Below are 23,573 nucleotides of genomic sequence, written 5' to 3'. Positions count from 1 at the left end.
TGATATCTCTTAAAAAATGAAGTTGTCCTTTTGTTTCTTTCTGTATGACCTTTCTACTATTCGAGGGGTAAACACCTTTTGTGGAGGTAAAGCAATTGGCATTTCAAAATCCTTACGAAATTCCATCTCCGAGGGCTGTGAATATAATTGTGAGAAGCACACCTCATTTCAGGCTGACTATTTTTGCATACAAATGTTAGCTAAGGCTGGTGATTATATTGGACAGAGGAAAAGAAATTCTTATCCCTTCTTTAATCCTACTAGAAGTATATCATTAAAGACAAGCAAACACAAACAACAATCAAACCAGATAAAAGCCTCTTCAAATTGAAGAGATTCCCAAAGTGACCTTCGTCCCAGAGTTAAGAAACTTTCACAGATTCCTCCCAGGCCACAGAGCTGGTGGCCTGACGGCGAACAACACTGAGAATGAAGTTCTTTGCTACATCTCATTATGAACCGTCGGCTTTGTCTTTGTCCCTTGATGTGCCCAGCATATCACACAAATACAGCAGAAACAGAATCTGCAATACCTAGAGAAAAAGAAATTATTAGTGTTAGTCTATCTCCTTCAAAAAAAACAATGCAATGTGGGGCACCTGGGTGACTCAGTCTTTAAGCGCCTGCCTTCAGCTCAGGTCATGATCCCAGGGTCCTGGGATCCAGCTCAGCGTGGGGCTCCCTGTGGGGCAGGAAGCCTGCTTCTCCCTCTCACATTCCCCTTGCTTGTGCTCCCTCTCTCGTTATCTCTCTCTGTCAAATAAATAAATAAAATCTTTAAAAAAAATAAAAAATAATGTAATGCTTATAGCGATCTGTCAGTGTAAACATGACAACTTCAAAAACAGATATTAGAAGAGAAGACTAATATTTTTGTTTTAAGAAATTACAGAGGCACCTGGGTGGCTCAGTCAGTCAAGGAACCGACTTGGTTTCGGCTTAGGTCATGATATCAAGGTTGTGAGATTGAGCCCTGCCTAGGGCTCTATGCTCAGTGTAGAGTCGCTCGTCCTTCTCCCTCCTCTTTAGCCCCTCCACCCACTAGTACGTGCTCTTTCCCTCTTTCTCTCTCTCTGTAAAATAAATACTTTTTTTTTTAAAGAAACTACAAAAAACCCCAAATGACTTATTATCTAAATAGATTAACATATCTGAAATCTTTATGGCACTCATATATATTGCTTGTAGGAATACAACAATTTATAGGATTATTTGTTTTAAATACCATTTGAAACTTCAAACTCTAAGATCTGAACTTCAGCAAAATTTAAATAAATCACAACTGTGCTATGCTTTCTTAGCACACAAGACCACAGATCTCAGTATCATGGTGAAAGCAATAAATAGTCCATTTGAAGGCTGGATTTCATTATAATTAGCTATGTCTTTAAAATCTCCTGGGGCCATGGGAGCTATCTGTGTTACACCGTCCTTCCTAAGAGAACCGTGAGCATCATCAGGTGTGTAACTTCCAGGAAATACTCATTTTCAGGACGGATTTGGATCCCTGCTTCATTACTCAGCAGGCAGGCATGTGGAGGTTCACACTAGAACAGGAGAGCAGACAGTGTTTCAACTCACCCTAGCAGCTGGGGGCTGCAGAAGAGGGGGTGGGGGGAGGGTACAGAGTCATAATGGAGGCCAAGTGTGAGCGAGCGTCTGAATTATGTTTTTGCAACTCTTGCCAGAGCCTTGAAAAAGCCACCCTCCTGCTCAGGCCCAAGAACCAGCACTTTGGCAGTTAGAGGTAACTGAGCTTTACTGGCAGAGGCGCGATGGACGGCAGCTGAAATCGATCCGCAAGTTCCAACAATGGAAAAGCCCCCAGGATGGTAAAAAGTGGAGGCCTGATTGGTTTGCTAGTGCTCTGGTGGGAAGACTTCTGTGATGTTCATGCTCCTTCATAAGTAATTTAAGAAAATATTTTATTGGGGTGATAGAACAGACCACTGATTAACTCTCATGGATCCTACTTTATGGAACCATTGGCTGAATCTAAATATAAGCTCTCAGACTTCTCTCTCTCTCTCTTTTTTTTTTTTAAGGTTTTATTTATTTGTTTGTCAGAGAGAGAATGAGCAGGAGCAGGGAGAGGGGCAGAAGGAGACGGAGCGGCAGATTCCCCACTGAGCAGGGAGCCTGATGGGGAGTTCGATCCCAGGACCCTGGGATCATGACCTGAGCTGAAGGCAGATGCTTCACCAACTGAGCCACCCAGGCACCCCAACTCTCAAACTATAACTCTCTTTTCTCAGTCTCACTCTCTGGAGGGTTCTACAACTTTTAGAAAGTTGTACGTATGTTAGGAATCATTGCAATGAGAAATTAAACGATTGTTTTCATATGCAGTATAGTTTGGGTCAAACTCAATTCATAAACTGTGCTGATTTCCTAGATCAAAAATTTGAGAATATAGATTTCCATATAGGTTTTAGAAAACAATTTAAAATACTTAACTAGCTATTTTAATTTGGTTTGTGGTTAACCAAAAACAAAATCGTTAGGATAAAAGCATATTTGGTGGTTGCTTCAACCCCTCAATTCTGCTGTATGTTTTGCTTGAGTCTGTAGGTGACAAGGGGCATATTAAATCAGAAACAATCCTAATGCTCAGATTTCATACATTTCGACACAAAGAAAAAGCAATTCTTGGTATCCTTGAGCAGGTGTTGTGGTGCACAAATTAGGAAAATTGATTCAGTTATAAAAAATAAATTGGGGAGGCACCTGGCTAGCTCAGTCAGTGAGGCGTGCAACTCTTGATCTTGGGGTTATGAGTTCCAGCCCCAGGTTGGGCATGAAGCCTGCTTAAAAAAAATAAATGAAATAAATAAATTTTGGAGATGTCTTTGGAGACTCTCGGCCTCCTCAGTTGAGTATTTACATGGTTTTTGAAATTAACTTTGGTTAATTCGTACTCTGTCTTATCGTATTTTGCAATTATATTTGTTTTCACTGCCATCCCTCTTCCTTTTCAAAATGTGAATGTGTGCAATGTGTCTCTTTAAGGAACATTATTTTATTTTTATCAATTGGCTAAAGAATGAAAATTATTACTGTAAAAGTGGTCTGAGCACACTGGAAGCAGACTATGGACTTAAATTATTAGCATACAGGTTTATAATTTTAATATTTTCAAAGTGTCTTCCTGGACATTTAGCCTGAAGTTTAAACGTGAATTCATGACTCACCACAAATATTGCCTCCCATTTTAACACGGGCATAGCCATCTACTCCCCATGAACTTCCCCACGAGTTCCGCACAATCCAATATGGAGTACTTCCTACAAAACATAAGATGGTAGCAAACCTTGAAAAATTCAGACTTTGTTGTGAATGCATGTTTATTTAACGTTTAGTTCTTGATAAGTATAGCAGCTTTTAGCAAAAGATTAAAAATGTAATGTGATGCTAACATAAACTAGCTAAGTAAATTTGAACTGCACTTAGTGTCACACTCTAATTAATGGAAAAATATATATTTGAATCGGATAGCATGAAATGAAAACATATACACAATTCCAGGGAATTAGGAAAGGAAAAAAAAAAAGAATTTTCAGATACGTATAATAAAATTACAAGCACTTCTTTCCCCCCCAACAATTATTCAAACATTCCAGGTGGAGAATGCACATTATTTAAATCAAGAATTACATTTATTTTAACAAGATTGTCCTCAAAAGTGACCATGACAGGGTATTTATACCTGGAAGTCTACTGAAAAGTTGTAAAGGTCTTAGGAGGACTTAGACACAGAAGGACCAAACTTCAGCATTTTCAAGGATGGTGATCATTTGTCAGTCAGAGTTCAAGCTGGAAAGCAACCAATCAAGTCTTATCAGCACTTACCTATTTTATCAAACCCAGTTATGAGAACTGCATGATTTGCTTCTCCACTGGAGCAATGGTGCTGTATTATTCCTCCCAAATAGTCTTGCCAGCTCACGGCATCTACGACCACTACCAAGGGGCCAAAGGTAAGAAGTGCTTTTGCCATTTCATCTTCTTGGTCACTACCGAAAGAGGAAATACATGGTTAAGGAGTTGTTTTTAAGGTAGAGATATTTTATAAAAATGATCTATTTAATCTGTGTATGGTTAGGAGTGGGTTTGGTTGCAATTACAGAAAACCTAAAAGATGAAAACTAGAAGTCTGGGAGACTGGATAGTCTAGGACTGCTATGGGGCTCCAAGATACCCGGAAGCCAGAACCTTTCTATATTCTTGCTCTACCATGGGAGGCTTCCATAGCCAAGGCCAATTAATGGCCCAAGGTGGCTGTAGGAGCTCTCACCATTTAACACATATTTCAGACAGCAGAAAGAAGAAAGAAGAGCTGTATTCCGTCAAGAAGACTTCCCAGAAGTAACACACACACTCTGCATAGGTCTATATGGATCTCATTGGTAGGACTCAGTTATGGGGCTAAGTGTAGCTTCAAGGAAGATAGGAAATGGAGTTTTATAGCTAGCTGGCAAAGTATCCAGTTATAATAGGGGGATTCTTTTAAAAAGGAATGTGAGAAGACTGAATGCGTGGAGATATATCTCTGCCATACCACGTGAGAATCAGGAGACTGACCAACTTATGTGAATGAATGCCAAATGCAGAAATCAGGGGAGAGGGTTACAAAAAGTGGCAAATGTCCTTATATGACAGAAGCAATGTTACGATGCCAGGAGAACTAGGACTAGATTGAGAAGTCTGTGAAAGACACAGTTATTGCTCTCACACATGGACACTTTACTGATAAAGTCTAATGTTACACAACATTTGGCCATCATCGATCTTGGAAGTATGTGATTAAACCATTATTTACCCTTTTAAAGGTCAGGCTTATGAGCGAAGGACACTGAAACCCAGTTACTGCTATTTCAAGCCATTAAGATAGCATTTGGTAGTTTATTGCTGCAGAAAGCCATGGGGAGATTAGTAGCTCCAAAAAGTAAATAATCTATCATCATAACCTGCTGGGGGTCAGTTTCTATCAAGAGGATATTTTGTCCACGGATGGGGGAAAATTGAGTGCATGAGAGAATTTATTGAGATGGAAACTACACATTCATTCTAAACATTTATTCATATTACCTGTTAATGTGAAGATCTTTTTTGGGAGAACTATAAGCTGTCAATTCTAATTTTTTGCAACAATAATAACTTGTATTCATTAAGATTACCCCGAGACAGGCAAAATTGTAAAGTTCCTATAAGGCATCATGGTAGGGCATAGGCTTTGAAGATCTGCATAGCTGGGTACAAATTACAGTTATAGACTGGAGTCATTACAGTCACACTGGAGTCCAGTGACTCCAGCAGGTGACTAATGTCACCTATGTTGCAAAATCAATATAAGGATGAAATTGCAGGGATAAATTTTATAGCATGCTTAACATAAATTACACTCTAAATTTAAAAGAAATAGCTTCCTTTCCTCATTTCTAAATTACCTAGTAAGCCAATTTTGTTCAGCATAGGTTTTAGGGTATAATGTATATTTTATTGTGTTCCAATTTTTGAATATTTTGTTATCCAAATATGACAAATAGGATTATCTCTGTAAAACAATGATACAAGTGTCTCTACGTTTGTAAGATGACAAAAGATATACTGTTAAATATATGACATCAAAGGTCCAGGGACAGGGACAGCATGATGGAAAGAGAAAGATCAAGAAGGCAAAATATTTTTTTAGAATGCAAAGGGTAAATTAACATTGTAAGATCAAAGAAACAAGTGAGTAGCAGTCTCTGCTTTGAGGCAGAACTAAAGAAAGATATCAAAGATATTGGAAACTACGAAATAGGAGGATATGCCATAGTCCAGACCAGCAGGCAAATGTTTTATTTAGCCCCAGAACTGACTAGCATTGTTATCTTTTGTGTTTCAGAAAGATGTTGGCTTTTAGCCAGTTAAAATATATTCCTAACAGCATCTTTATTTCCATTATTCATCAACATATAATTACAATTGACCACTGAACTGGGGGTTAGGGGTGCCGAGCCCCACACAGTCAAAAATCCGCAAGTAACTTTTGACTTCTCCAAAACTTAATAGTCTACTGTTGACCAAAAAACTGACTGATAACATAAGCAGTCCATTAACCCATCTTTTGCACAATATATGTACTTAGTACTGTATTCCTACAATAAAGTTAGAGAAAAAGTTATTATGACAATCATAAGGAAGAGAAAATACCGTACTATACTGTACTTCTTGGAAAAGAAAACCCACTTATAAGTGGAATGTGCAGTTCAAACCCATGTTGTTTGAAGGCCAAGTGTACTATCAAAATACACAGTGTTGATAATGGATATATTATCCAACACTGTTTCCATATGCTTAATGTGGCCCTATAGTTAGTTCGCTAGCTCTGTGACCCTCCCTGAGTCTCTGGAACCTCAGATGTATCAGGGCTCTGGTCCAGGGACTGATTACAGCAGTTGCTTGTGCAAAATCTTCCCACATCCTCTGTCCCGCTATCAGGGTGGTGCAATCAGCCAGGCTTCCAACAAGGAGTCCCTGCAGCTCTTTGCCTGAGGCCCTTCTCTCTTAAAAGAGCCAGGACATCAAGCCTGCCCCACACCTCTACCCTAGCAGCCCTCAACTGACATGGAAGGTAGTAAACATCACTGTGGGTGAGATAACTCGGAAATGCCTATTTTTCCTTGGCCCAAGAGCTCCCTAGTAGGATCAGTACCCTCAGTACTAATTTGCTGAATAAGAAAACCCTGCTTTCCCTGTTCAGTCTCATTTCCCTGTTCCCCTGGTGTTTCCAGCGACCACGGCTTGAGCATGACATTCCTTCCTGAATCTGTTCCTGTCTCAGACTTTCATGTCTCAAGTAAGAGTTCATTCCATTCTTTGAGGTATTCAGGCCAAAAAGCCTGGACTCATCATCCTTGACTCTCTTTCCTCTCATCCCCTCCATCAAATCCTTCAGTATATTCTGTGGGGCTTATATTCTATGAGGTCTATTAACCTATGACGTCTCACGTCTAAGACCATTCTTCTAACACTGCTCCAAGGTTATTACCCGATAACTTTTATTACCTCATCTCCGACTAGTCTTGTCCATCTTGGGACTACAGTCCCATTGGCTTCCTCATCGTTCTTTAAATATGCCAAACCTGTTTCTGTCTCAGAGCGTTTGCACTTATGGGTCCTTCTGCTTGGAACAGTAGTTCCCCAGATGTCTACATGGTTAAGTGCCCACACTTCTCCAGGTCTTTTCTCAAATGTCTTCTACTCAAGGAACCCCTCCCTGGCCACGCCTTTTAAGACTATATACTCCCCTGACGTTTCCTCTTCCTCCGACTGTTTTACTTGGTTTTCTGTAGAAATGATTACATCTAACATTCTGTACATATTTTTACTTGTTTTCTACATTGTCTTTCTCTATCACTAAAATACAGCCAGGGGTTTTTGTCTGTTTTGTTCACTGCTGGATCCCCAGAGCCTGAAACCATGTTTGGTACATAGTTAAATGAATGAGTAAATCAATGAAAGGTCTTCTTGCAGAGTCTAACGCAATTAGCACTGAATTATCAGAATGCTTATGTTCAGTGTAAACATAGCAATTTTATTTTATTTTTTTTAATAGGGACCTTTTTCTTCTTAACCAAAGGGTCAGATAAATCATGCTTCAGGTCCAATGCCAGTGACTTTTACATTTCCTCTCTCTCTCTCTCTCTAATTCAGACTCATGCCTATTCTTCTTTTGTGTCTCCCTATTTTTTTGTCATTTTGCTACTCACGATGAGGGAGTCCCTGAAGTTTTTAAGTGACATTTTATGTTTTTTTTTAAGTGACATTTTGAAAATCTAGCTCCTTCTTGTGCACTTGCTTCACTTATACTCTCAAGGAATTGACAGCTTATAAAGACACACTTCCTCATTGTTGAACGTGTGTTTCCCTTCAAAAAGATGTGGAACAATGCACTCAGTGACCCTGCACATTTTATGACAGATTCTGTGTAGCCTGCCATCTGTGGAATCAAGGCTCTCTGGTGTGGTTCCTAGGGTCACCCCGAGAGCTCCTGTCTGTGCTGACAGTCTGCCAGGCCTCTGGTACACTTAGGCTTTTTTAGAAGGATTCCATTTTGTTCAATGATCCAATTTCACCCTCGATTTCCCTCAGATCTCATGGGTTGACACCATCTGGGTCAAGATATTCTTTTATATTCAGTAGCAGTATGTTTTAGGGTAGTCTGTCACCTCAGCTGAAGATAATTTACTTCTGGCTTTCTCTGTTTCAAAAGACTGTGCAAAGATCCCTTTATATTTTTTTAAATGAAAAAACGAGTTATTTGGATCTTCCTTAGTCCTATTATCCCTGAACACCTATTTTGCACTGTATCAAATGGTCACAATGGTTTTCTAGTTGGCTTTTAGTTTTTCATGCATTTTTAAAGCATTTTTTAATGACTGTTTTCCCCTGAACCTCTCCAAGGTCATCTCACCCTTCAACTTCCAGCACAAGTCCCTTTCCTCTGCCTCTCCTCATCTACTCCCGCATGCCCATCGAGCCCGTAGTGTATGCCACATAACCCACCTCCAGTAATATAGTCTTACTCGCTTCTAATATGAAAGTTTCAGTTTATGCTTTTCTTATAGCCGATGCCTTAAAAAAAATGCAAGCATGTTCAGAAAAATACTTCTTGGTGAGTAGACTGCTTGATATTCACTGGGGAGTCTATGCAAAGCGATTTTGGATCAATTCAAAAGTGAGACCGAAATATACAAATGACAATTAGGACAACTCAATTTGTTAAAAGGTAAGTGGTAAGTATAAAGTATACCTTAAACTGGATTTAAATCTGTTAATTCTATTATAAACACAAATGGAAAAATAAGAAGCTCATATTTAAGAAACAACATCCATAGATAGCCCTCCATCGGTCTCTCTAGCAAAAAGTAGGTCTTAAAACAATTACAAGTATTCAGTGATGCCTTCCATTCAGTTATTAATCCCGAATAGTCAATAGATCAGAAATAAAGAAATACAGAGAGGTACAATGGAATAAGACAATTACCTGAAGTCATACGCAGAATAACCTTTGATTGAAAATCCAGACTGTGAATCAGAAAAGTAATGGCACAGGCCATTCTGTGCTTTAAATGGGTACTCTGAGTCTCTCACCAGTTTTACTTGCGTCTAAAAGAAAATAATCATCCAAAGCGTTCTCCATTTAAAATGAGTTGTTTTAGAAATCAAGTAGAACTTACTACAATTTGTCCAAATAAGATTCAACTTGGCCACATCCTCATCACGTGGTCGTTCTTTAGGTCATTAAGATCTTAAATTCAATCTTTAGGGGTTTGTTATGGATAGACCAGGTAATAAACTCAGTATCTTTCTCTTTTGCTCTTTTTCCCCCATCTCTTCCTTCCTTAGACCCTCCTTCCATTTGATAATAGTCTTATTGTTTTTCTCCTGAGGTTGCAATAGGGCAACTCATTTTCCTTCTAGAGCTTGGTTCTGTCGGCAAGTCTTTGAGACTCACTCAGCACAGGCGATGGGCAGATCAAGCATTCTTTCCATCCACGTCTCACTATGCCATACATCTAGCGTATATCACATATTTTTTAGTTGTCAATAGATAAGCCTCCTTTTCTGATTCTGGGCTTATAGAAGCCAGGGGACACATGATTCATTGTTGCCCCTGATGTGTACAGAGAAGCTTCTGGCATGTAGTCACTCAAAATATGGCAAACGAACAAGGAAAAATATTCCAGTTTGGGAAATTCCAGCTTGACAACTTTTACCAAACATAGCAACACCCTCATTGGCTGGCTTCGTGCAGTTGGTCCTGGATACAGGACAATGTCAGAGTCTGCTAAGAAACGGAGGGCACTGTGGTGTATTGTCTAAAGCCCTCCAGCGAGAGGGAGGGGACTTAACACACAGTCCTGGCTCCGCTACGGATTTGGTAACACAATCTCACCTCTCAGGTCTCATTTCTTCATCCACATAAAGAGTTATTAAATTTGCTGATTTCTATTGTCCCTTATATCCGCAATATTAAAAATTTCTGTGGAAATAAGTAATTATATGCTCTCATATTTCTGGGACATTATGTGATCCGTATCTATGAAAAAAAGCATTTACCTATTAAGAAATGCTAAGAAGGAACTATACATATTTTCTGAAAACAAATCCAGGCAAGACTTTTCACACTTTGCTCTCTCAATAGCTGACATGCCTGAAAAAAGCTATGCATTCTCAAAATCTTCTGATTAATTCAGGCTTTGGCCATTTAAGATTCTGAATTTAAAAACGTTCTTTGGTATATGAGAGTAAACTGATGAAATTCTGTGTGCATGTTAAATAAGCAAAGAGGAAACAAAGAGTTTCAAAGGCTGAGAAGCTAGTCACCTTATTCAGCCAGTGCAAAGCGCTGACAGTGGAGCCCCCGCTGCAGCCGTAATTATTATACGAACAGTCAATGACCTGCTGTACGCTTAGGGCTTCCAAGGGCTCCCCTTTAATCGCATATGCTGATTCCACAGCACCCACCACGCTGAAGGCCCAGCATCCTCCACACTGTTTAAAAATAGAAATAGCACTGTATTTATTATCAAATAAAGTTCGAGTTTGCCAACACCTCTAAATATCACAAGTTAGCAAGTCAAGTAAAGTGAGCAGAGTCTGGGGGCCTACAAAATATGAATGCCCATCCTATAGATTTTCAAACTGATGAAAGAAAAGATCAAAATTCTCTCTTAAGCACCAAAATATAATTATTAAAGATACACTTGTAATCGCCATTGTAAATTAGACAATGCAAGATAAAAGCGAATTTTAGAGATTGGGAGAATATCTGGATGGTCTCTTGAAGACTAGTCAGTTCACTGAATGTGATTTCTGTTTCTAGGAAGTGTGCCAACTCCCACCCACTCTTCAAGCCCTCTTGTTTCTCCCCTGACACTCTGCCTCTATGGCACCCACCATCTCCACCCCACGGGGCAGAGGCAGTGATGGGGTGATGTGGGGTGAGGATATACGTCGTCCATGTTGAACTCATTATTTGATGGACACAGGAGCCGAATGAATTACTTCTTCAGCTGTCAAGGTGCCAGCATGGGCATATCACAGATACACACAAAATGTCATAATGCTCAAAACCATACTGGTCATTCCTCATTCAAATATTGGCTGACAATCTTCCTGATTCTGGACCTATTAACTTGATTTTATTGGACAAACTGGAATGAAAGCATAAAAGAGTTGGTCCTGAAAAAAAAAGGAGAAGATAGAGGAAATGAAATCAAAGATCATGCACGAGGAAGAAGGATCCGTAGAAAAGGCAGAGTTAAGAGTAAGGTCTGAAGGTGTGCAGAACTGACTTCATCCCAGGCCATGTGCTGCAGAGTTAGGCAAAGAAAGGACGAAGAACAATTGGTTGACTTTGTGGAGTCGTGTTGAGCAACTTTACGGTTTTAAGGGTCTTATTATGTCTAAATCTCCAGCACAGGAAAAGAAGCACTAAGGAACTCTATTTTGGGGTCTCCATCCCGTGAGAAAAGTGACTACGGGTTGCTGACACCATACCTCTAGCTAGTGTTACTTTACCTCCCCGTAGCTGCCCCAGGAGGGCAGTTTCTGCTCAAAAGTATCTCTCTCCAGTATATTCCTTTAACTCAAGATTACTAATTAAATTGTATTCCTTTAATACAAAATAGACACTTCCTGGAAGGATTCTGTTTCTGACTAATTCACTCATCATTATGAATTCAATAATAAAGCAAATGATTTGGTGGTAAAACTTAAATCATTAACAATAGATATATTAAAAAAAAACACTAGATGTATAATCTGAGAAGAAGGAAAGGATCATTCTAAGTAGACAGTGACTGAGAAACTGCTCGGTCTAAAACACTATACATGGGGAGCCTGACTGACCTGGTGAGGTTTCCACTGCAGAGAAACTGAGACTATATCCCTGCAGTTAGGGGGTTGATTTTCCCTGGTGAGCTGACATTCCCTATGCCAAGGGGGTGCAGAGGGGTAGGTTTTCAAAGAAAATAAAAGTTGGCCTTGGGGCGCCTGGGTGGCTCAGTCAGTTAAGTGTCTGCATTCGGCTCAGGTCATGATCCCAGGATCCTAGGATCAAGCCCCACATCAGGCTCCCTGCTCAGAGGGGAGTCTGCTTTTCCCTCCCCTTCTCATGTGCTCTCACGTGCTCGCGCTCTCTCTCTTCCTCTCAAATAAATAAAATCTTAAAAAAAAAAAAAAGTCAGCCTTGACACCTGCCTCTGTTTTCACTAGAGATTCTCCCTTCATTGTCATTTCTGAATAACTGGAGTGTGATTTTACCGGGAGAAATGACAGCTTCCATTACAAGTTTGATTGAACTGGACCTCAAAGGTGACTTCCCATGCATGTTAAGATGATTTAAAAAAGAACAAAAAAACCCCTAAAACTCACAGTCTGCTGGTTCCTCACTTGGGTGACAACACGCTTGTCCCGCCAGTCAAATCTTAATGGTAAAGACACATTGGGTATGGATGTTTGCGCCTCGGCTCGGTATCTGGGCAATCTGGAAGATTTGCTCCTTAAATAAATAGCTGAATAGAAACAGGAAATGAAAAGACAGCCAACATTATGTTATAGGGAGGGCCCCCTGGGACTCTTTTTGGAGGAATTTTTCCAACACAAACAGTAGCTTTCTAGTAGAGCCTGCTATTTGTGACTTTCCTTTATCCTTTTTCATAACTTGAAATGCAGTGACTGAAAGCTAAGGAATTCCTACAACAGGACTGGAGCTACCACATAAAATGACTTGTCTGATAGAACTCGGTCAATAATAAAAATGAGTATAATTGACATCATTAGCTTTATCATAACCCATGGAACTGTGGATTTCTAGAATAGAAATAGCACTAAAAAAATGCTGAAGGGATGAAACATTGGCCCTTACAGCCACACGGAGACATCTATAATGATAACATTTAGATCTTAAGTGGTAATTAGAAGACAGTAGCCAGGAATTTACATGCTTGACATTCAGTATTTAATAAATGTTAACTACAACCCAACTTACTAGATTCACAATTAAACGATTCCTCAAAAATTAAGGAAACAAATCAAAATCAGGAAACTGAACAACTAATAGCACAATCACACCATACCTTTAAACTCTTCTGGAAACAAATAAGAAAATTGATTTATTCCATAGACGGCACTGGAGTTTTCATGAGGGAATACGGAATTCAAGTATCGATGTCTATTAAGGCTTTCCTAAAAGAAGAAAAACGTTAATTTACATCACCTACGATAACTTTGCAGAGCAATGCATGTGTAACTAACTTGGACGTATTTTTCAGGTATTAGAAGCAAAGATTCTTTATTTCCTGCAGATTACCTCCCCATAGCTGCCCCAGGAGGGCAGTTTCTGCTCAAAGATATCTCTCCAATATATTCCTTTAACTCAAGATTACTAATTAAATTGTATTCCTTTAATATAAAATAGACACTTCCTGGAAGGATTCCATTTCTGACTAATTCGCACTTCATTATGAGACCTCCAGGTCAAATTTATAGATACTTGTATGAAAACTACCCCCCGATTTCAGGTATATTTTTGAGGCTGGGAAAGGTATGTCTTATCCACTTATAATTCCTCTTCACTAAGCATGTTGAAAGCACTAAATATGTGTTTGTTGAACATAGTGGAAAAAATAAAATGAATTGCAAACAAACACTAGATGCTAATGGAAACTGTCACGAATAGATGCTCATTCAATCAAAAAATTATGAATTTGGAAAGTGTGTCTGTATCTTTGTATTTCCTAGCACTATGTAGCAAAGCATGAAAAAAGAAAGTAAATAATAAATAAATATGATTCTAGTTGAGCTTTATAGATGTCTCCATGTCCTTAGGGGTAAAAAGTCTTTGTCAAAGCGATGAAGTGCTGGAAATGTTCCAGGAAGATAGATCAGCTTGTCTGTCTGGAGGGAAAATCTGACCAATATTTACAGATTCCTCAGCTCTGAATTTTGTGATAATTTATCTTAAGCTTGTCTTTTTTGACAACATGCCTCAATTTCCTAATGCTAACCAACTGTGTAGGATAAATAAAACTTCAGGGGACTACCATTTGGTAAGTTTCCAAGTCTAGCTCTTATATATTTGTTTATGCATTTACGTGTTTATTGTGGTCTGTCTCACAAACCTCTAAGTAAAATGAGGGCGAGACCTGCCTGTCTTGTTCATCGCTGTATTCCCCACACTGAGCACATGCCTGGCACACAGTGGATGCTTAAGTGACATTGGTTGTTGAATAAATACACAAATGACATTTTATATACATCATGCCCTTAAGAGCTTTAGGCTGTTTATTTTTAAGCAAATGATTACTGGAATTTATCATAATTTTACTATTTCCTTATTGACCATGCCTGGAAGGATTGTTAATGAAATACTAAACAGTTGTTAAATATATTTTAGGTACTTAAAAATAATCTTGATAAAGCAGAGTTCTGAATGTAATTTAGAAAGGAGATGTATAAATATAAAAGTAGAACAGAAATACAAATCAAATATCTATATTCCAGGAGACAAACAGGAGCCAGAGGCCGCTAGCTGCTAAGGAATTTAAAATTCATCCATTTTATAAGTATTGGTTGAGCATCTTTGCGGCTAGAGTAACCAGGGAAGGCACTGAGAATGTAGGACACCAAGAATGCATAGGAAAGCATGTGGTAGCCATGAGGATAGGCCTCACAGACTTCCACCTACAGGGAACTTGTTTGCTGCATGCTGAATTACCACAATTACACGAAGAGAGGCCACGGTTCCCACACGCTGCATCTAGCCAATGACTGAGACCTGAGGCTGACCTATTTTAGGGAAAAACCGGACTCCCCTGAAAGCTAGCTGGTGATTACTGAGTCCCTGATGGTTTCTCTGACCCTTCCTTCCCCTGCAGGGCAGTCCACAGCACTTTCCCCAATCCTTCTTCCCTCTCTTCTTCACTCAGGGTCAGAGTTGCACTGCAATCAGATAGCTCTCCCTGACCCTCTCCCCATTTCACTCAGTCATTGGTCTCTTGATAAAGAAATAAAAAAAGAAAGGATAAGATTATCCTTATCAATATCAAGAATGAAAAAAGGGCCATCACTACAGATGCTTCAGTCATTAGAAGAATAATATTTTGAAGACGGTAAGCCAGTAAGTTTCATGAATGTATGTATGAAATGGACCAACTCTTTGGACGTCACCAACTGCAAAAGCTGAATGTAAGAGAAATAGAAAACTTTAAGCTGAGATGTCTTGTTTGGTGACTTCTACACAATTAAAAAAGAAATAACACCAATCTTATTACATTCTTTGAGAAAATAAAAGAGAAGGGAACACTTTGCAACTTATTTAATTAATTAATTTATTTGAGATAGAGTAAGTGAGAGAGAGAGAGCATGAGCAGGGAGGGGCAGAGGAAGAGGGAGGAGCAGACTTCCCACTGAGCAGGTGGCCTGACGTGGGGCTCAATCCCAGGACTCTGGGATCATGACCTGATCAGAAGGCAGATGCTTAACCCACTGAGCCACTGCAACTTATTTTATAAGGCCAGTACCCTGAGTACAAAACCAGACAAAGACATCTCAAGAAAATAGAACAACGCACCAATAGCCTTCATGGCTAAAGATGCAAAATCCTTGAGAAAATATTAGCACATTAAATCCAGCAATATATAAAAAGAACAATGCATCATGTTCAAGTGAGTTTCATTAAAAAATGTTACATTGGTTTAACATTTGAAAAGTAATCAGCATAATATACCGTATTAATGGAATTTTTAAAAAAGGAGAAGGAAAATCATATGATATTTTCAGTTGATGCAGAAAATGCCCTAGACATAACTCAAAACCTTTTCATTATAAAAATCCTCAGCAAACAGTGCATGAGAGCAAATTTCCTGGACATGATCGAGGGAATCTATGAAACACCTATATCAGCCAGAGGCCAACTTCTAAAACAATCCCATTTGTGAATTTTGTATGTCTTGCCAGTGCCATGATTCCTGTCATTTCATGGCTGCCCACAGCCCATGCTAAGGCTATTTGATTTTTAAAATGTGATTTCTTGCCAAAAACAAAGACCTTTTTTTAAATTTTTTTAATTTTTATTTTTTTAAAGATTTTATTTATTTATTCGACAGAGATAGAGACAGCCAGCGAGAGAGGGAACACAAGCAGGGGGAGTAGGACAGGAAGAAGCAGGCTCATAGCGGAGGAGCCTGATGTGGGGCTCGATCCCATAACGCCGGGATCACGCCCTGAGCTGAAGGCAGACGCTTAACCGCTGTGCCACCCAGGTGCCCCCAAAACAAAGACCTTTAAACCCCAAAGTGCTCTGCCCTGTCTCCACCATTAATCTCACCCCCACTTTTTTATTTTGCAAGACCACTAAAAATATTAAAAGTGCTTCCCATGAGAAGTTTGAACAAAGCATAATTCTCTTATACATTTATATACACACACAGTAGATTTTTCTAATCTTTTCTCAGTTTTGCAACAAATGTCTTAACCACATTGCTATGCAATCTTTGGCTATATGTCTAATCTCTTTGGTCTTTATTTTCTTCATTGACAAAGGGGGTACTTCTGACCTGGCAGAGTGTGAGGATTAAATAAAATAACGTTTGGAAAACTCAAATCCCAGTGTCTGACGGAAAAATGTTAAATTAAGTACTCCCATGCTGGATCCTCTTTTTCCCTTCAAACACAGAACATTTGGATATAGAAAATGTCCTTCAAAGATCATGTGTTCAGGTTTTCTTAGATTAATGTGGAGCTAATCTTTCTCACAGAATTACAAATGACCAATTATCAATTGAAAGAAACAGATGGCTTTCACAGTAAAATAATATTATCAGTATATCTAAGAATATTTATTCTATTTGCTATAACAGTAGGACACATATCAAGTCACCTACCACAGTTTCAAATCACTTCAATTTTTTTAAAAAAGATTTATTTGACAGGGAGAGAGAGAGAGAGCACACAGCAGGGGGAGAGGCAGGCACAGGGAGAAGCAGACTCCCCACTAAGCAAGGAGCCGCACGGGGCTTGATCCCAGGACCTTGAAATCACAACCTGAGCAGAAGGCAGGCGCCCAATGGACTGAGCCACCAGGTGTCCCCAAATCGCTTCAATTTTAAAAAGCCCTGTATTTCATTTCTGGAATTGACTATTCTTTCCAGGGCCTTTTCTGGTCTACTTCGATTCCTTCTGTGAGAGCAGATTTCACACAAGCACCACACACTGTGGGTCAATTGAGCTTCTGTGCCTCCTCATGTTAACAACTGCTGTCATAGAATCAATCATGAGCCAAGGACCCATCACCACATGTTCTTAACCTAAGGCGGTGGAGGAGATCGTAATGGTATAACAGTGCAGTAGACTATACATACGGTACAGTCAACGTGCCTAAAGCCGTATCAAATATTAAAGTGAAAGACCTGAGCCTTATGCTCACTTGTGAAGGAAGAGAGTAAAGTTCTGAGGAGTCCACAGGACATGTCATTAGGAGTTCTGAAAGGTAAGGAAGTGTGGAAAACAGACAGGTCATGTGACGGTGATCGATTCTGCTCTTATAACGTGGTGTGTGCTCCCTTCTAATGAATCCACTCTTTGGGGGGATGAGCTGTACATTGAAATTACTACAGAAGCAAAAGGTGCATTGTAAGACCACCTTCTGTGTAGCACTCTAAATGCATTCTCCCTTCTGTTATTTAGACTTTTCCCTCAACAGCCCTCACTTGTCGATTCTGAGGTTTGGTGTAAGACAAATCATACATTCTACATACGGATTTAAAATGTTCTCCTTGTTGGTGCTTTCGTTTCTTTTCTGGAAGTTGCGGTAAGTCCAGGGATGAGCCAAAAGCTAAAATGTTTGTAGGCAGTACTGGAGCCTTGCTGAGAATTTGTCTCAAGACTTGGGAGCTGTAAATCTTAGATCAGTGAATCTCAGCTGAGGCATTCTCCCTCCTTTCTCCTCTGTCCTCCCAGGGATTTTCAACACCGTCTGGAGACATTTTTGATAGTCACTGCTGGCACCTAGTGGGTAAAGCCCAAGGACACTGCTAACCACACTGCAAGTGCAGGACAGCTCCCGGCAACAAATAACTATCTTGTTCCAAAATGTCAACAGTGTAGCTGTTGAGAAGGCCTCGACTAGAATAATAAAAATACATACTTTTATAAATTACTGCTTTACAAAAGTTACCTACACAAAGGATTTTTTATATGTTGTGCTGACATCTGTGTAAAGGTAATATGCAAGCATATTTATCATGCAAAGTAAAATAAAAAGAAGTACGTAGTCATTTAGTATTTGTGTTTGTGCATGCACGTAAAGACTGAACTGAAAAGCTACTCTTCCCAGAATTGGTTGAAGCAATTATTTTTCTAGCATATTAATCTTTACATTTTTGTTTGTTCACTGAAAAATGGATTATAGTACAACGTTTAAATAGACAATATCCATTTAATAGGCTGTAATTTCTTAGAAGTTGGTACATTTTTTATTCCCCACTGAATCAGAAAACCCAGACTAGCTCCTTACACGTATTGCATATCAAAATGTTGGATAGATGGATGGACAGATGGACAAATGAATGAATAAATTCTGATCCAAGATTTCAAGTTTCTGATATATTTTCATTTTGGCAATGCATGCATTAAGCCAGAATTATTGAAAATGGTCACTTGAACAACAGTATCTTACATCAAACTCACCTATGTTAGGCAGGCAGAAAATGTGGGTTAAAGCATTCTTGCATAGAGTTCATTTGGAGACCACAATTCAGATTTCAAGGGACTGATTATGGTAAATATCTGTGACTTAGGAATTAGGATCATTCATTGTAAAATCTTTTATTTATACATAAACTACTGTCTTCTATTTATACACAAACAACATGCCTAACAATTATAATGTAATTTTATTTTAACAATGTAGCATATATCATTTTATGGCAAGAATTATTAAGGTAAAGATTCTGAAATTTTATGCACAAATCACGTGTGCATTGGCATATAAATATTATTCTGAAGTGAGTACATACGACTTTTATTAGTTCCACTGTTGGGTCTGTGACTTCTCGAAGGCATAAGAATACAAACTATCCTGTGGTGAAATAATGACCATCAGTAAATATCAGTGCACGCCCGGGTCTCAACACAAAGAGAAGTAGACTGGATCTTCCATTCGGATTTTCCTGAGCACTGGAAGTTTCTAAAGCAGTGGAAGAGCAGAGATAGGGGCTGTTATCAGTTTTCCCTCCATCAGTTATCCTGAGAGGCACCCCATAATAAACCCAGTCTTCACCCAACAATAATGTGATGATAGTTTGTGGACAAGTGTCACAGATGCCACCTAACTTCCATTTAAGAAATATTCCTAGAAACTTATGAAAATACAGAAGGCAGGGATGACATGACCCTTTCACCATTCTCTGAACCCACCACTGTGAAAGACATTACTAATCAATCAGACACTTTCTCCAACTGTCTCCAACTGCAATCCCCTGAATACTTTTCAATGCCATATTTCAGGCAGCCACCATTAGTCAATCCGTTTACAAGCACGATGAGACCTATTTGCTATCCCTAAATAAGAAACAAAGTTCCAAAGACTACAGCTCTTGGTCCTCAGGATTTGTCTCCTTTCTATGCTATCTATGATTCTGGCCCAACACAGTGTTTTATGATTCTATTTTAATGTTTTAAATTTTATTTTTTAAGACTTTCTAAGAAAAGATTTATTTATTCATTTGAGAGAGAGAGAGAGAAAGAGGAGTGGGGGAGGGGCAGAGGGTGAGGGACAGAATCTCCAGCAGACTCCGCACTGAGCACAGAGCCCCACGAGGGGCTGGATCCCATGGCCCTGAGATCATGATCTGGGCTGAAACCAAGAGTCGGAAGCTCAACCAACTGAGCCACCTATGGGTACCCCTATACATATTTTAAACTTTAACTTTACTGTGAAGCAAGAACATTTTCTAGATTCTGCACAAAATTTACCTGATGGATAAACAGTGGGGAATCTCAGCCAATTCCTAACTTGACATAATCTTATAGAAGTAATACTGAATTTTAGTTATCACATATTTTAATCTATCCTGCTAGGCCAGAAGAATTCTTCCAAATGCTCATGGGTACCAAGGAAACAAGGCCTTTTCTATCTTTGCCTGTGTTCAGCCCTCTACTCCAGGTCCAGACATCTAGATTCTAACACCAAGAGTGGCTCCCCCTTTCCAGCAATGTGTTTTGAAGTCTAAACACTTTCATTTCTGGGCATCCATTTCGTGGAGTAAATTCCCACTAGAAGCAATTGTTTTGAAAACTTTTCCAGGCTTTTTCGACTCAAGGTTTTTAAATGTACTGAAAATCTTCATAACTGTCCTCCTCCACTTAAAACTTTCCATCTCTTGTCATGGATCCTTACATTTTTCCTGAGAAGAGTTGCATTTTGTAGACATTTGTCTCCTGGATACAGCCTCTTCACAGGACCGATATGAGTAAATATATAAGTAAATAGATATATAATTATATAATATATATAATTATATATATTATATAATTATATATATTAAAAAATATATTTATTACTCGGGCCTCCTTGTGCCGCCAATCCTCCAATATGATTTTCTTGAGGAGGACAGCAGTGCGTTTATTTATTCAGTCAATGAATACATTATCAGTATAGATCAATGAATACATTATCAGTATAGGTGAGATTGACTACCTTCTAAAGGGTTTGGGTCACCAGCCTAGGCAGGCAACCAAGCTCAGGACAGGGGTGAATACAGGACAGAAAGTTTGTTCTCAAGCAATTATGCCAGTGCTTCTGGTTTAAAAGCTAGAATGTAACTCAAGAACATTAAACAGAGACAAAAGCACACACCTTGGTGTGGGAAAAAACAAGAGTAGGCAGAATCAGGCAGGGATGGGATCTCCTAAACACTGGAATTTTCTAGGGGAGAGAGGAGGCGCAGAAAAGAGTACAGCTATAGAACTCCAGGAGACATCCCAAGACTACACCTGCGAAAAACTAAATATAATTCCAAAGAGCATTATTACTAAATTCTTATTTTTGATTTAGAATGAATCAGTTTTCTTTCATAATAAAATGATGACTTTCATGATTTAAAAAATTGTTAAATGGTATCAGATATATAGAACAGTGTGAGGTAAACTCTAAATCAGTATCTCTAGGTTACAGGAAAAACCTATTTATACTCAGCTAACTCGGTTCATTCCAGAGGTTTAACGCTGGGGTAGAATCTAAGCATTATTATGGAGACTTTGGAAAATAACGTGAAAAGGAAAGGAAATGCTTCCCTCTTTTCAAAATCCGTCTCCACCAAGTCAAGAAGTATTTTAAGGTTGCTGCGCTAGTTAAAGGAGACCCAGTTCAGGAAAATCACAAATGGGCAGGGCTCTGAGCTTTCCTAAATGCAGCCTCTTTGTAGAACATTCTGATCAAAGGAGGTCACCCGCGCCCCCCTGCGGAAGAAAAAAAAACGACAGGCTTCTTTGGCTTTTATCAGGTTCCCGTAACTTTGGAAAAGGAACTGCTTTGGAAGGCCCGGGGAACCGTCCAGGGCTCTGCTAAAAGGGGTGTTTCTTCCAGTCGAGAACACTTTGAACATATCCACTGACTACTCTGGGCTCATGCTATAGATCCACGGCGACAAATCTTCCCTGGAACATCCCATGTTTTGGTTAGCCCAGGCAGGGGAGAGCTGCCACGTGTGGAACGGAGGGAGAAGTTGCTTGCGGACTTCTCAGAAAGCCCAAACCTGTCACCGAACTGCGGGCCGGGTGAACACCAGGAGTGGCGGCTCTCAGTGACCCCCCCCCCCCGCCCCAGTCCAGACCCGGGACGGGAAGGGGCGACCAGGAAACAGACACAGGGCAGCACGCGCTCGGTACCCGGAAGGCGGCTGCCTGTCGCTCGCGGCTCCGCGGCTCTGTCGCCGAGAAGGTGGCGCGGGGGTCCGCGGAGTGGCCGCCGCCGCTGCCGCAGCAGCAGAAGCAGCAGCAAAGCAGCCAGAGCCGCCGCAGCGCCCGCAGCTCCATCCCCGCGCCCGGCGCCCGGCGGCCGCCAGCTCCCGCCGGGTTTCTCTTTCGATTCCTCGGCTCCTCCCCCTCCCGGGTTTACGGGGCGGGAGCCGCTGAGCGGGGTGCACGGTGCTGGGGACTCGGCCCCTCCTCTGCTCCCCTTGGCTGTGTACCTGGGAATCCGATTAGCTGCAAACCGTTGCGGTTTCGCTGTGGTGTTTTGTGGCAGCTTTAGACGCAGGAACCCTGTGCTTTCCGGTTACATCTCTCAGCTGTTAGAGGAAAGCCTGGGAGTCATTCCTTAAGCCAGACGCGAGAATGTGCACTATTGTGTCACCAGCGCTTTGAGACTGAAGTCCTTTATTTTTCTTCCTTTTATCTCAAACTGAAAGATTCAGGCAGTATTTGAATTTAACTTGGCCTTATTCCTGTTGTCCTTGCTGCGATGGTCTCTAACATTTAGGACCTAATTCTAAAATGTTAGCGAATTTACACAAAGGCAAGCATTCCTTTAGCAGATGTTTATAAATACTAAACAGAAATTTACAGTTGTGAAAATAATGCACAATTTCCTTATCTGTTATATTATGGCCATTTCAAAAACTCTCAAGCCTGTTTTACCATTTGCAAAGGAAGGTAGACGTAGCGTGTACTTCTGAAGTTTGTAGTGAAATTTAAACATAGTAATCCACCTGAAACACTTTGCAAGATGCCTGGCATATTTTAAGTGTTCAGTTTTGGCTATTATATGTTTAAGGTAGCTTCCCCCCCTTCATTTTATTATTGTAATTGCTTTCCACCTTCTCAGCTTAGTTCATAATAACCCATTCTTCATGCTTGCTTCTTATTTTTATTTTTTTCAAACCACATCACTTCATGTTAACCCAATCCTAGAGGACGGACCACAGAAGGAACAGAAGTAATGTTCAAATCAGTTAGCATCCCAATCTGGCAACATCTCAGATTAGGGATTTTCCGGTGGAAGAGGAAAAAAAAAAAGTCCCATTGAAGGATCCCCCTGAAGGAAAAAAAATCTCTTTCAAATGTCCATTATTGTGGGTGTCTTGGATTACTCTTGGAACAGCACAGGTCTGTCTCTCAAATTTGGAGTGCGCAGGAAATGTAAATTCTGGTCCAGTAGGTCTGGTGTGGGTCCTAATTCTGCTTTTCTAACAAGCTCCCCAGGCTGCTGCTGGCACAGGCCACACTTTGAGTAGCAAGCTCTATACCACAACTATTGTTTGTCCAGTTCCCAAGAGGCTGGGGGAGGGGGCGGTTAATGCAGGGGATGGGAGAGGGCTGGGGTATGTAGCTCAGAAATGTCTGTATGCTACTCTTGTCATTCCACCTCTGTTCATGTCCTTGGACAGTGAGTGGTAACTGAGTACTGCTGTCTTCTTTGGGCCTCAGAACCAGCTATGTAATTTGTAGCACCCTGTGCAAAATGAAAATGAAGGATCCTATTCGTAAATTATTAAGAATTCCAAGACATCAACGGCAGA

General features: G+C 40.0%; 1 protein-coding gene across 1 annotated transcript; it reads right to left on the bottom strand.

Annotated features, from left to right (window-relative positions):
- Positions 1-237: 237 nt before the first annotated feature.
- Positions 238-22,156, bottom strand: CTSO (cathepsin O). Its single transcript, XM_034661475.1, has 8 exons — positions 21,943-22,156; positions 13,131-13,239; positions 12,427-12,566; positions 10,375-10,542; positions 9,032-9,153; positions 3,850-4,013; positions 3,192-3,284; positions 238-533 (listed from the first exon to the last, which is right to left on the bottom strand). The coding sequence occupies exons 1-8, from the start codon at positions 22,087-22,089 to the stop codon at positions 499-501; spliced, it is 978 nt and encodes a 325-aa protein (XP_034517366.1). The 5' UTR covers positions 22,090-22,156; the 3' UTR covers positions 238-498.
- Between the last annotated feature and the right edge of the window lie 1,417 nt (positions 22,157-23,573).

The sequence above is a fragment of the Ailuropoda melanoleuca genome, chromosome 5 (assembly GCF_002007445.2).
Source record: "Ailuropoda melanoleuca isolate Jingjing chromosome 5, ASM200744v2, whole genome shotgun sequence".
In the NCBI taxonomy this organism is placed as follows: Eukaryota; Metazoa; Chordata; class Mammalia; order Carnivora; family Ursidae; genus Ailuropoda; species Ailuropoda melanoleuca.
This window is presented reverse-complemented; position numbering and strand designations above follow the sequence as displayed.